This window comes from Arvicanthis niloticus, chromosome 26, assembly GCF_011762505.2.
Source record: "Arvicanthis niloticus isolate mArvNil1 chromosome 26, mArvNil1.pat.X, whole genome shotgun sequence".
In the NCBI taxonomy this organism is placed as follows: Eukaryota; Metazoa; Chordata; class Mammalia; order Rodentia; family Muridae; genus Arvicanthis; species Arvicanthis niloticus.
This window is the reverse complement of record NC_133434.1, coordinates 6,410,971-6,424,692: the sequence shown is the minus strand read 5'-3', so window position 1 is coordinate 6,424,692 and position 13,722 is coordinate 6,410,971. Positions and strand designations below refer to the sequence as shown.

General features: G+C 48.8%; 1 protein-coding gene across 2 annotated transcripts; it reads right to left on the bottom strand.

Moving 5' to 3' along the window:
• Window positions 1-48: 48 nt before the first annotated feature.
• Esam (endothelial cell adhesion molecule) lies at window positions 49-12,220 on the bottom strand. Of its 2 annotated transcripts, XM_076924674.1 has the most exons (8): window positions 11,997-12,220; window positions 11,120-11,543; window positions 7,702-7,889; window positions 4,917-5,118; window positions 4,612-4,767; window positions 1,572-1,694; window positions 1,150-1,276; window positions 49-867 (listed from the first exon to the last, which is right to left on the bottom strand). In XM_076924674.1, the coding sequence occupies exons 2-8, from the start codon at window positions 11,187-11,189 to the stop codon at window positions 549-551; spliced, it is 1,185 nt and encodes a 394-aa protein (XP_076780789.1). In that variant the 5' UTR covers window positions 11,190-11,543; window positions 11,997-12,220; the 3' UTR covers window positions 49-548. The 2 variants fall into 2 exon arrangements, with proteins under 2 accessions (XP_076780789.1, XP_076780790.1); XM_076924675.1 differs by lacking the exons at window positions 11,120-11,543; window positions 11,997-12,220 and adding an exon at window positions 8,036-8,843.
• Window positions 12,221-13,722: the final 1,502 nt, after the last annotated feature.

Here is a 13,722-nt window from a genome sequence, read left to right as displayed (position 1 = left end):
TTGGCCCAAAAGAAAAAAAAAAAAAAAAGTGATTTGATGACATGCCCGTGCAAACCCAATGTTATCTTTATTGAAATCTGCGAAATAAAAACATCAATTGCCAGTCAGGTTTTTAAAATGTCTTTCCTATCCCCTGCTCCAACAAAACCCAGCCAAGCCAGCAGGACAGGTTATATTAATACAGGACAGCATTAGGTAAGGGTGTTATACAGATCACAGAGCCAGGGGCATCACTGACCGGCAGTCCCCTCCAGGGCCCTGGGAGGGTTGCCGATCTCCACAGCATTCTTCTGGCTTTATAGAGAGAAGCAGGGAGGAAGTGAAGCCTCCTCACTCCCAACCCCCAACCTCAGGTCCATTTCCTTCTTTTGTCCTTTGCCCCAGATTTTGGTCTTACTGAGGCTCAGTATGCCAACAATAGAAGGAGGTAGGGGCACAGGGCTGGAGGTCTCGGGTGCGGGCATCCTCCCAGGATTCAGTCCTCTGTGCCACAGGAGGCCTTTACCAAAAGGTGAGAGACCAGATTTAGCTCATGAGTGCCTGGGCTATCACACGAGAGACCCGGCCTGACTCTGTGCAGGCACCATCACAGGCACAGCCCCCATGCGGCTCAGAGCAGAAGAAGAAACCCCACCCGGGGTCAGGGATACTGCCTGGGGTGGGGGCTCATCTGTCCTGGGCAATCTTGGTGAGGACAGGGCCTGGCTAGAGACACTGGGTGTGGGAGTAAAAGCGCCAGGTCTTGGAGGGGCAGCCTTGGGTGGGCGCAGAGCTCGCGCTGAGGTGACGGAGGAAAGCGTCCCATTCTTGGAGATTGTGTCTGAGCCTTTGGTCCAAGGCAAGGTCCGAGGGGCAATAGCATCTTCCCTGGTCATCAAATAAATAACACATCAGAAGCCAAAAGGAGAAAAGGAGAAGAGTTTCTGCACGCTTGTCTTACTGTTCCTCTATGCACATACATCAACTCCTTCCCCACCTCTCTGTCTCTCTCTCTTTCCCTCTCTCTGTCTCTCCCTTTAAATTTTTCCCATAGGAATATTGTGATACCCATTGCCCACCTCTTTATTAAAAATGGGAGAGGGCTGGATTCCCAGATGCCAGAGAAACGTCAGAAGAGTTATCACCTCCTCAAAGACCAGGGACACCTACTTGATATCATTCGCAAGTTCTTCCAGGGTCTTGTTCCGGCGTTGGTACAGCAGGACCAGCCCAGCTATCAGGACCAACCCAACAAAAGTGCCCACAACCGCTCCAGCCACCACTGCAGCCTTGGACCCTGAAAAGGCCTCAGTGTCAGAAAGGGGACATTTATCCCTTCCCTATTCACTAATAATAAGTTCCACTACTCAGCTATATTGCTGTAATATTCTGCCCTGTTAAGATGGGGTGGGGGGTGGGTAGAGAGCTGCCAAGTAGAAAATGGCCAGACACTGACCAAGTGTCTGTCCCTGCCTTTGACCAAGTCCAATCCCCAGTCATGAGTCAGTGAGAAGCCGCAGCAGCCAGGCCTCTTCTTTCCTGCAAAGCCACCCGCTGACCATACTTCCTTACCACACTTACCCCTTACTGACCTGTCATCACATCCAAGGTCACATTGCACTGGGCAAAGCCCACTCTGTTTTGGGCCTTGCAGACATAGACTCCAGACATGGCGGTGGAAAGGTTGGTGAGCTTTAAAGATCCACGGATGGCATCTATGGAACCAACTTAGCTGTCAGTCCAAGGGTTAACTTTTCCATTAAAAACAAAACCATATATATATATATCACGCTGCCCTAGTTCTGGGATGGCCTCTTTGAGTCTCTGAGACTCATTGCTTATCTCTGGCCTTAGGAGCGGGAAGGATGCAGCAGCACTCTGGGCTCTGCAGACAGGCTAGCTCAAGGCCTGTTCCATTTCTAGTCCTCAGTAGTCCCACATCTCTGAACAAAAGTGCTATGTAGAAAAACCAAATCATCATTTTTGACATTTGTTTCTGAAAGGCAATGTGGGGGTTGGGAGGAGGGGTGATGATCAGACAGAAAGAACACTTGACTAGAAGCTGGAAGAGCTGGTATCCCAAATGCCCATGTGACCCTTGTGGGTCCCCACCTCTTCATCTGCAAAATGAGGATAACATTCTTCAGCCACTGGGGTTGAGAAGTGTGGACAGGCACTGGAGAGCTGGCTCAGAGGTTAAGAGCACTGACTGCTATTCCAGAGATCCTGAGTTCAATTCCCAACCACCATATGGTGGCTCACAACCATCTGTAATGGAATCGGATGCCCTCTTCTGGTGTGTCTGAAGGCAGCTACCAAGTACTCACATACATAAAATGAATAAGTAAATATTTTTTTAAAGAGAGAGAAGCGTGGACAGGCTATGCATGGTGACTATTTATTTGGCTGTTGAATCTGTGCTGAGCCTGACCCAAGCTCTATATCTGCATATCCTTCACAAGAAACCTATTCACTGAGCCCTTTTAAAAATTATTATATAATTATTAAAATGCTCAGATGAGGAGCTGGGGAAGTAGTTCAGTAAATGCTAGCCAGTCACCTTAGCCAAATCAATAAATGTAGATCCCAGTGAGAGACCCTTTCTCAAAAGCTAAGGCAGACAGCTCTTGTCCTAAGGGTGACAGCTGGCCTCCATACCCATGCTCAAGCAACTACACTCAACTTATATCTGAGGGAAAAAGTCAAATGGGTCCCAGGAGTTTACTTCAGTAGTAAACTTGATGTTTAGTGTGTATAAGACCCTGCATTCTATCCGTAGCACCAATAAGATACAATAAAATGGTCCGGTTAAAAGGTATAAAGGGGATTAATAAAAATATTTATGCCCACCACCAACACCCAGTAGCAGTTAACACGTTACTATTCTTCTGTTATGTATTCCTCTTTCCCCACTGACATTTTAAAGTAATACTTTGGGGCCAGTGAGATGCTTCAGTGAGTAAGGCACTTGCCACATGAGTTTAATCCCCTGAAGCCCATACAAAAGTGGAAGGAGAAAACCAACTCCACAAAGTTGTCCTCAAGCATATGTCATGGCACACATACACACCTGCCATGTGCGCACGCATGCGCACACACATATATACACACACTATAATTAATAATAATAAATAATAATAAATAATAAAACTTGCTTTAAAATATTTAAAGTAATACTTCAAAATGTATCTTCAAAAACAGTATCCATGAAGCTGGGTGTAGTGTTGTGCACACTTAATCCAAGCACTTGGGAGAGAGAAGCAGCCAGATCTTTGTGAGTTTAAGGTAAGTCGGGTCTACATTTTAAGTTTTAGAACAGCCATAGATACATGAGGCCCTGTCTCAAAAACAAAACAATACCAAGACAACAACAGCAACGAAAATTCTTGTTGTTTTATACAATCAAAACACCATTGCAAAACCTCAGCAATTAATAATGACCTTCTAAAGTCATCTAATGACTCATATTTCAAATATTTCTAGTTGCTGAGTGTAGTGTATAATCCTAGAACTCACAAGGCTGAGGCAGAAGGATCATTAGTGGGAGACCAGCATTAGCTATATGGTTAAGATTCTGTCTCAAAAACCAAAGAAGCTTAGTCAACAAAAGGATGGACTGGGTATTAGGACTATCTTGTACCTCACTGGTACAAATTGGCATAATTATGCTCTAATTGTATTTTGAGAGAAAAGTTTCATTTTAACAGGAAGGGTGATGTGTAGGAGGAGTTAAGGTAGGAGGAGTACTGAGAGGAAGAAAAGGAGTAAGAAGAGGAGAAGGAGGAGAGGAGAAGCTAGGTGATGAAAGAGAGAAAGAGTGAGGAGACAGGGAGGCAGATATTCATGTATCTCCACCAGTCAAAGATAGTTGTTATATCTAGGCCGGTCAGTGGGTTACACCTCTGATTGAACAATTCCAAACTTATAACGCTTATGATTAACATTATTTTAAAAAAATGTATAAATGCAAAAAGGAAAAGGGGGCATGGGATAGGGGTTTTCTAAGGGGGGGGATGGGGAAAGGGGATGGCATCTGAAGTGTAAATAAAATATCTAAAAAAAAAAAAAAACAAAGAAGCTAAAAAACTGGTTGAGTGCATATTACTTTTAACTTCAGAAGATATCATGTATATTTAAGAGGCACTTGACTATTATGACCATTATAAATTATTTTGATGACTTAAAAAAATAAAAAATAAAAATGTGTCAGTTAAAAAAAAAAAAAACCAATGAAGTCGAGGGTGTGACTCAGTGGTAGAGTTCATGTACAAGGTCCTGAGTTAAATTTGCCAGTATCACACACACACACACACACACACACACACACACAAAACTCCCCCAAATATTTGTTTATAGCTGGTGTGTATAAATCTCATTTTATAAACAAGAGAATGGGAGAAGAGTCACCAAGTTACTGAGTTGCAGGACTGGAACTTGAATCAGGCTGTTTAGCTCCAGACCTCAGTAAGAGTATACACAGATCTCAGAAGCTGTGAGCATAGCACCTGCTAATATGTCATCTTCCCATGTCTCCTTCTGTAAAGCCTGTCCTTGTCACTCCAGTCTGTGAGACACCTCTCTTCTCTCCTCATTTTCAGCCACTATCTCAGAGACCTCCAGGAACTTCCTTACCTAAGGCTGGTCCAAAGAAGACTTGGGAGTTTGGGGCCAGCCTCTCCCACTGGTACTGAGCAGTAGGCTTACTCCTTGGGGACTTGCAGTTCAGGGTCACATTGGTCCCCACATAGGGTACACCCTGTAAACTACAGGATGGAGGAGCTGGAGGAACTAGAGAAGGAAAGACAGGTTAAATACTCTAAGGACCCAGGGTTCCAATCCCCCAATCTCTTTAGTCAGTCCACATTGCAACCTGCTTCACCTCCCTGTGCGGCGCCAGCGGCAGCATGGGAAAGGATCCAGTGATGTGTCCTACTCACCCAGCACGTTGAGCTCTATGCTTTTGATGCTGTTACCCATACTTGTGCCTTTACCATCCTGGACATTGACAGAACAGCGGTAGGTCCCAGAGTCCCCCTCCTGGAGGGTCTCCAGGCGCAGGGACACGTTCCGTGTGGAGATAGAGTGGACCAGGGTCACTCCAGGTTTATTTGTCATGGCACCATTAATGTAAGACAACACCTAGTGAGGACAGGACATCTGTTAGTGGTCTCCAATGCATCTGCCGGTATTCTCAGCATGTCTTCTTCCTCCAAAACGGACTTCCTCACCGCTTCCTGACTTGAACCCAGCCTTCTGTCCTGAACCACCCGTCTTCTCCCCCACCCATTCACAACAACAAGCAGTTCCCATGTAGACTATCTCTTCAGCGTTTATGGTGGCTTTTAAGGGAGTGCCATACTGGGAGAAGAAAGAGCAATGCAAGAAGAAGCATGTGTGGAAAAAAAAAATTAGATTGTATAGCTTTGTAAGACCTAAAGGTTCTACCTTTAAAAGCCACATTAAAAACGAACAAACAAACAAACAAACAAAAAAACAGATTCCCCCCCCCCCATAGTTGAAAAAGGTATGGCTGGGAAGAAAGCTCGGTCTCTGACATGCTTGTCCTGCACACATGAAAGTCTGAGTTCAGACCCCCAGAACTCATGTTTAAAAATCAAAACAAAGTGAACCGGCGGTGGCACAGCCTGTAAGGCGTCTGCCTGCAGAGGGCGCGGTCTGTCCGCGAGCTCTCTCTCTGTGTGTGTGTGTGTGTGTGTGTGTGTGTGTGTGTGTGTGTGTGTGTTCGAATCCCGCTTCCGCCTGCTTCCTCCCAAGTCTTGTGGGAAAAAAAATAAAAATAAAAACAAACAAAATATCAACATGGTAGAGCATTTTTTTTTAAACAGCACTGAGCAGTTTCTTAACCATTCAAGAACAGTAATGTCTGATGCGGTTGGGATAGCGTTGGGAAGGCAAAGTGAACTAATAGCATCTGACGGGTTGGAGAAGCCACCACACCCACCTCACAAAGCTCTTCCACAGAGTCAATACAGTGCCAGCCATTAACGCAGCACACAAAGTGTGTTGAAATGGAAAAAGATGGAATGAGAAAGATAATGATGATGGGCTATGACAGAAAGACCAACCCTTTAAAAAAAGACTAAACCACTTCCGGTTTCTCCCCTACTGAGTCTCTAAAACATCTCACCTTCAAGGCTGACTACTGTGTTCCAAGAATTGACTTTCTCCCTGACCCCTTCCTATATCCAAAGACTGTCCTGGCCAGTGTCATTTTACTTTTTCCCCTCCTGACAAATATTCTAGAAGCTGACACAGGATCATATAGGTGGAGCACGTTTAACTCTGAAGCTGGAAAGCCACAGACTGGTGGTCTCTGGGACTTGCTGGCGAGCCAGCATAGCCCAATGGGTGAGCATCGTGACTGCTAATATAAGAACCTGTCTTAAAAACAAGATAAATATAGCATCTGAAGAATAATGTCCAAAGATTGACTTCTGGCCTGTACATGAGCGCGCGCGCGCGCACACGCGCACACACACACACACACACACACACACACACACACACACACACACACATATATATATATATATATATATATATATATATATCAACATGCATACATATCCAAACATGCACATACAGGCACAAAAATTTAATTGGAGGATTGAACAAGAGTGCCTGCCTTTGTCCCAGTGTATTCAGGAATTCCTAGGTTCCATACCCAGCACTGCAGAATCCTAGCACTTGGGAGACAGAAGCAGAGTCAGGCAGATCTCTGGGAGTTCATGGCCAGCCTGGTCTACATAATGAATTCCAGGACAACTAGGATTGTATATAGAGACAATGACAGAGGGGGTGGGCGGGGAGAAATTCAAGATAATTGGATCAAGTTAGATCAAATGACTTCTTTGAATACATTTTCCAAGACCGGGTGGAGGAATCTGAAAATGGTTTCATTAGCTTCTGGATAAAAGAACCACTGAGTGCCAGTCCTGTGTCGTGGAGGAACAGAGCCGCCAAGTGATGGAAGGAGGCCATACTTGTCTTTTACAGATATAAAGAATTTAGGGGTTTGGGGCTGGCAAGATGGCTCGATGTTGGGGGAAAAAAAAAAAAAGCATTGTCACCAAGGCTCATGATCTGAGCTCAGTCCCTGAAAGTCACATTAAGATAGAAGGAAAGAACTGACTCCTGAAAGTTTATCTAAACACCATGGTCTGTACAAGCCCACTCTACACAAACATCACGATGATGGGGATGGATAATGATGAGGATGATTGATGAGAAATTCTGCTTAAAAGGGAAGGGGAATTGCCTGGAAGGCAGATGGATCCAGGGAGAGACCTGTACTAGACGGTCTCAAACCCAGAAAACGTCAGCATACAGCACGTAGTTTTTGAAATTGGTGATGCAGGGATGGTGCCCCTGCCTTTAAACTCAACACTCAGGAAGCAGAGGCAGATAGATCTCTGTGTGTTTTGAGGCCAGCCAGGTATACAGAATGAGACCCAAAAAGAAAAAGTTTGTGTTTCCTCTATCCTCAGCCACACCCCCAGCCCCTCCCCACCCCCACCCAGCCTCTGTGCTTTTCCCACAGGTACTTTTACCAGTTTTGTATACTGGGTTTTACTATGAGAACCAACACTGATACTGTGAGGCTGTCTTCTCTTCCTCGTAACTTCGTCCTCCGTCCTCCTCATTCTCTGCCAGCTCATCCCTATACCCCTAGGTTGTCAATGGCTGAGATTTTCCCCTCACCTGGTTTGGTTCCTTCCCTTCTTGTTCCAAGAACCAAATGAGGAGGGGCACCTCCCAGGGGTGGGATGAAGACTCCTCCCGTGCCATCGTGTACCAGGCGGGGAGCACCACTCCTTCTCCCTCTACCGCCTCCAATTTGTTGAAGCCCGGGGGGACGTGCAGCTCCATCTGAGCCAGTGAGAAGGCGGCTGAAACACAGAGCAAGGAGGTTGTGAGCTCCTAGGGTGGGCTCCCTGGTCAAACGAAGGAGCCTGTCTAGCTTCCGTCGCTTGAGGGGAAAACATGTCCCTCGAGGACAAAGCCTGGAGACTCGCCCGGAGACTCGGAGACTCGCCTTGAGACCTCTTTCCCAGGGTCCTGCTTCTCCTCACTCCGGCGACGTCTTGTGTTCAGAGTAGAGATGGGACCACATGTCTATGTACTCATTCTAATCCTGAGGTACAGAGTCTGAGTAGATTCACCTCCAGAAGGGCGATTCCAGAAGGGCAAGCAGACTTGCTTTTGACCCACAGCCCCACAGCACACACTTGCTCTTCCAGTCTCCTTGGTGAAAGGCAAGGGAGAATGAAGATGCCGGCTCAGGTCACCCAGACTCCTCAAGCCCCAGTTTGCAACCGGATGGCAGATTGCGACGCAGTTACTCATTAACCCCGCGGTTCCTTCTGAACTCCGACAGCGGACCATTGAGTCAGCTGCCGTAGGAAAACGCACGTCTGAGACCCAGCCAAACCCTCAAGAACATTTTTGGGGGTCCCGGCTATCAAAGCGAAATGCCACCGAGTTGTAGGGAGTTTCAGGATGAGAGAGATGAGGGGATTCCTTCCACAAGTACAAAGCTTCCCAAGCGTGTGTTGGGGAGGGGGAAGGGAGTGTCCTCTTCGGTTAGGAAGACACTGATGACACTCCAGTGCCCAGAGCACTTGCTTTCTACCCTTCGGAGAGGCGAGAGGGCGTGGAGTGCTAAAGACTTTGGGGAAATAACTTTGGGTTAGAACAGAACGGAGCATGGGGACACCGGCGGCTCTCATCCTGGGCCCTGCTCTTCCCGGATCATAGCACTCTGTACTCAGGACAAGCTGTCACCTTGGGGAAGGTGAGCCGGCAGCCCAAGTTCGGAAGTCCCAGACTACCTGCGCTGGCAAAGCTAGGCGGAAGGTTGGGGAGACTTAGAACTCTACCGAGCCAGGATACGCGCCTCCCCCATCGCTTCCCGGCCGCGTCTTAACCGAGGCCCCCACCCCTATTCCTTGTCCTTCGTGGCATCCCCCACCCCTGACATTTCCTGGCGAGTCCCTGTAGTCGGAGCAGGAAACTTGCGTCCGCCGATAAGGCAGAAGACAATGAAGCCGGGGCCGCTAGACCGGAGGCTCTGCAGGCGAAAACAACCCCGCCTTGAGAAGGTCCACTTCCCCCCAGGGACTCCTCCTGCAGGTTGTTCCGCTACCGCCAGGCGCACCTTCCCAGTCTTCTGGCGGTAAGGCTAGTAAGGAGGGCAAAGTGTCTATCATCAGACAGACTCCAGCTTCCCTTCTCAAGAGCGCCCTTGCTGCCTCTTCCAGGTTTTGCACTTGCAGTTTGCAAAGTGAGGGGCAGGGGCTGGGGCTGGGGCTGGAGGGTGAGATGCCCTGGTGGACACACTTGCTTCGAGGTGAGCAAGGGGCTCCTGAGATTTCCCAGCCTCTGCTCTAGTGTCACCAGCCCCCTAACTGATCAGACCTTTTTGTGACTGGGTGCCGCAAGGGGGAAAAATGGGGAGTTGCTGGGTTTCAATGAAGGACTCCAGAGCTGCTCAAGAATAGCATCATTTGGCCCAATCTGAGAGCAGAGGGAGAGAGCAGGCCAAGGGCCTAAGCAGAGCGAATGGGCCCTGCTCCCCAGGGCTACTATTTTTAGTTTCCCTCTTTCTCTGAGAAACTCCCCTTGTGGGCTTCTCACGCTCCAGGGGCAGTTCTGAGCCATGATAGAGCACATGGAGAGCAGGAGGGCCTTGTTGCCTGTGACTTGTCCCCAAGAGCAGCGAGCGCATTTTAACCCTCCAGAGGCCAAGGAGGGCAACCTTCATGGCACCAGTAGTAACTCAGGCTCTGGATCTCTGATATGACCAAAATCAAACTCAAAGCTGAAGGAGAAAAAGGAGGGGCTACTACGGGTGACTCGCGGAGGATGCCTGTGATGTTCAGGCAGCCAAGATAGGTCTTTCCTCCCTTGCTGGGAGGCTGACACTGCCCTGTGCAACACAGTAAGGGCCGAGTCGAGGAAGAATGCAGAAAAGAAACAGAAGCTGAGGTTGAAGATGCAAAAGTAGAGCTGGGAAGCTGAAGGAACAGGAAACGCTCCATCGCTCCATCTTTGGAGTGAAGGGCGGAAGCTCACCTCCTGAGACTCATATCTGGGAACCATAAGATTTGCTGCCCTTAACACCACTAGAACACAGACCAGGCTCAAAGAGACCGCCGTGGGTGGGAGCAAGGAAATCTCCATCAATGCCAATGAATTTGCTGCATTCTTACAGGTCTTACTTGCTCTGACATCTTCTAGCCCAAGGAAGGCGTTAAAAAAGCAGTGAATTCCAAACCCAGATAGCAAAACAGCCCGGGGAGTAGCTTATAACGAACTTAGTTTCTCCTGAGTCACTTCTCTCCAGATATAGTGTTGGACCACCTTCAGCTCCTACTGAAGCTGGTTGCCCTGGGTAGCTCACCCAAGCACTTGCTTCAGGAGGTTCCTTTCCTCTTGGACCCTTTGGCACCCTCTCCCTAGTTTCCTTGTTCCTTTGGATCTGAGAAAAAGATAAGGACGATGGTAGACCTGAAAATGTGATGTGCGATGTGTCTGAGCAACTGACCTCTTCCCGAATTTCCTGTGTCCAAATGACCTCACGGTCAGACTTTGGGGGCATCTCCTTTGATTCCCAGGGCAGGAAGCAGGAGGGAAAGAAAGGAACTTAGGGGAAATGCTGGGACGTGAAGTACTGCTTGAAGTACTTGCGTCAAGGGTGAGGACCAGGCATTCCCCCCAGGAATCTTTCACACCAGCTTGAATGTGGGATGTGGTGGGGGGTGGCGGGTACTGGAACTAAGTCCTTAAGCTCTTTAGTCTCTGTCTCATCCAGTGCCTCAGCTTATCCAGCCGTGATGAGTGGGGGTGGTGAGAAGACAGGAATAACTGCCTTAACCCACCCCTGAGGTCTTGCCTGGAGATGCCTTTATTCCCTTCCCCAACATCACATACCACACCAAAGCTGGAAGCCGTTCTAGCCATAGAATGTAGCACCAAACAGTGATGCCCAGAAGTGAAGAGGAAGGAGAAAAAAAGACAAGAATGTCAAGCAAAAATCCCTTCAGACCCACTCCCTAAAGTCCTCCCTAGGGTCGGATTTACCTGATCAAAGGCCCTCCAGACCTGGTGTTTGACTCACCAAGGGTATTCAGTCCCAGGAACAAAACCCGCAGCAAGCTGGTCTCAGGGATTCCAGCCGGAAGAATCATGGCCTTCCTTGGCCCGGAGTATTCAGGGACAGTTGGGCACACAGTGTCGTCTACAGGTGCTATGGGTGAGCAGCGGCAACCCCGAATGTGCACAGGAACCAGGCTACTGACCAGGGTGGCTCCAACCCAAGCCAGCGGGTGTGCGGATAGGGAGGTGGGGTGGAGACCGACTGGACAGGAGGCGGGGCATTCAAAGGGGTGGAGAGGTCACCGTCCCGCCGGGCGCGGCGCGCTAGTAACCCGCAGAGGGGGGAGGACTGCTCTCCCCGGGCTCGAACAGCCGGATCCAGCGGCCTCTACCCGGTTACTCTTCAGACTGGGGTCGGAGAAGTCGTGGCACTTCATGAGCCAGCCCTGGGAGTGAGAAGGAACCGCTATCCTGAGTCATACCTCTCTCGCAGGTGTCAGACATTGAGGGTGAAAAAGGGGGGATGGGGGACTAACCTAAATCTAAGAAGCCAACCTCACCCGACAATAAAAGCCCTGTATCTGGGGCCAGAACGGGCCGCTCCAAGCCTGGCGTGCCGCATCCTGACTTAAAGCAGGGCGGCCTTCTCGGAGGAGGAGGAGGGGAGACCCCACACCCACCCCGTTGTGTGGTGTGGGTTCAGGTGGGTCAGGCGCAGCCGCTGAGATGGGGATTCGAACATTATTAGCCCAGACCCCTCTCCGCCCGGCTCAGGCCCGAGACTTCTGGGGAGGACGTCCAACATAGCTCAGACGCCACAGGATTTCCTTCTCCTAGGGCGAGAGGGGCCGATTCTCCAGAGTTCCAGAAACTGAGGCCCCGAGGGGGAAGTCGCGAACCTTTGCCTCATTGCTGCGAACACGGAAGACCTGGTACAAGGTAGATGAGCAGGAAACTGAGGCAACAGTCCTCAGCTTCTCATGCGTGAACTGTTCACAGGCTTAATGCTGACCAGGGAGGAGGGAGCAGCTGCAGGACAACGGGATATAAGTAATTTCCTTTCCTTCTGTACAGCCGCTGGTGTCTTCTCAGCCGCCCATCCTTGTAGTGAACGGCTTAGGCCGGCTCTGATCCTTTAATTCCCAGGACTAGATCTTTCCGCTGTGAATTTAATTTCAACCCCACACCCCTCCCATGTCATTCAGGGGGAGGGACACCTCTGCGCCCCCTGATGGCTGAGGCTGCTTCAGCAGGGAACGCACCGGTTCTAGCCTAACAGCCAATAAATACAAACATGCTTCAAGTATTTGGGCAGGGCTTCGCTGCGCAGGGCTGTGGCGTGACCTGCTCGGGGGCAGCAGAACTGTCAGGTAGTAAAGGCAGCAGAGCCTCCTCATCTGTAGACACCCCATCAGCTCCAGCATCCTGCAATGGCTTTTCCTACCTGTAAAGCCCCTGCGGCTTCTTCCTAGTGCAGCCAGCCTGGCTCCTCTTCAAATACCAGTCATGCAGTGGCTCTGCGAAATGCCTATACAAACACTAGACTGCCCCCGACATCTATGGAATCTACTTCTTGGCAGTTTAGCCAAGAGGCAGAGACCTTTAACTCTTGGGACTGTCAAAAAGGTGGTGTGGAGGATGGGCTGCCTTGGTTTTCCTTACCTATCAAATTCAGGGTTTTTTTCTTTTTTTTTCTAGATTTGAGAATACTAAAAACATTTTTTAAAAAATGTGTATGGGCATTGTGCCTGCACCACATGCGTGCAGTGCCTGTAGAGGCCAGAAGAGGGTGTCTTCCAGATCCTCTGGAACTGGAGTTGACAGTCGATTTTGAGCTGCCATGAGAGCAGATGCAATCAAACCCCAGTGCTCCTGAAGCTCCTCACCCTTAACCACAAAGCCATGTCTCCAGTCCCATAAGTACCCCTTTCAAACAACCCTCACTTGTTGCCTGGACCACGCGTCACTCCAAAGGAATTACTCCTCCCAGGGACAATGAAGCTTCTGATGACACAGGTGTGTCGTCCCTCCCGGCCCAGGAGCTGCTTCCCAAAATCTCAGGTACAAAATCAGCCACAGGGATCTAAGGAGAGTGACTGTCTACATGTGGCACACAAGCATCCCCAGGCTTTTACCCCAAAGGATTTTCCTCATTGTCTCCCTATTCTTCTGACCCCGAGGAAGTCAACGCCTCAGCACTGTATGTGTGCAAGCTAAGTTCATTATTTCAGAGGTTTCTCACCTAACAGCTTACAAAGAATTTGTAATTTGGGCTGGAACGATGGCTCACCAGTTAGTACTTGTTGGTCTTGCAAAGGACAGAGGTTCAATTCCCAGCATCAACGTGGTGGTTTATAGCCACCCATAACTCCAATACTAGGGAATCTGATGCTTCTGACCCCAAACACACACACGTGGGAGGTACATAGACATATGTGGAGGCAAAACACTCAAACACATAAAAAACAATTTAAATAAAGAAAGGAATTCCAGAAATCAAAATAAATAAATAAATCTTTAATAAAGGGCCTCTATCCCTCCTGGATCTGATAAAAGGCTTACTGTCTTAATTAGTTCCCTTGTTTGTAGCAATGCTGTTACCTGACAGCCTGTTGTCTTCTTTCT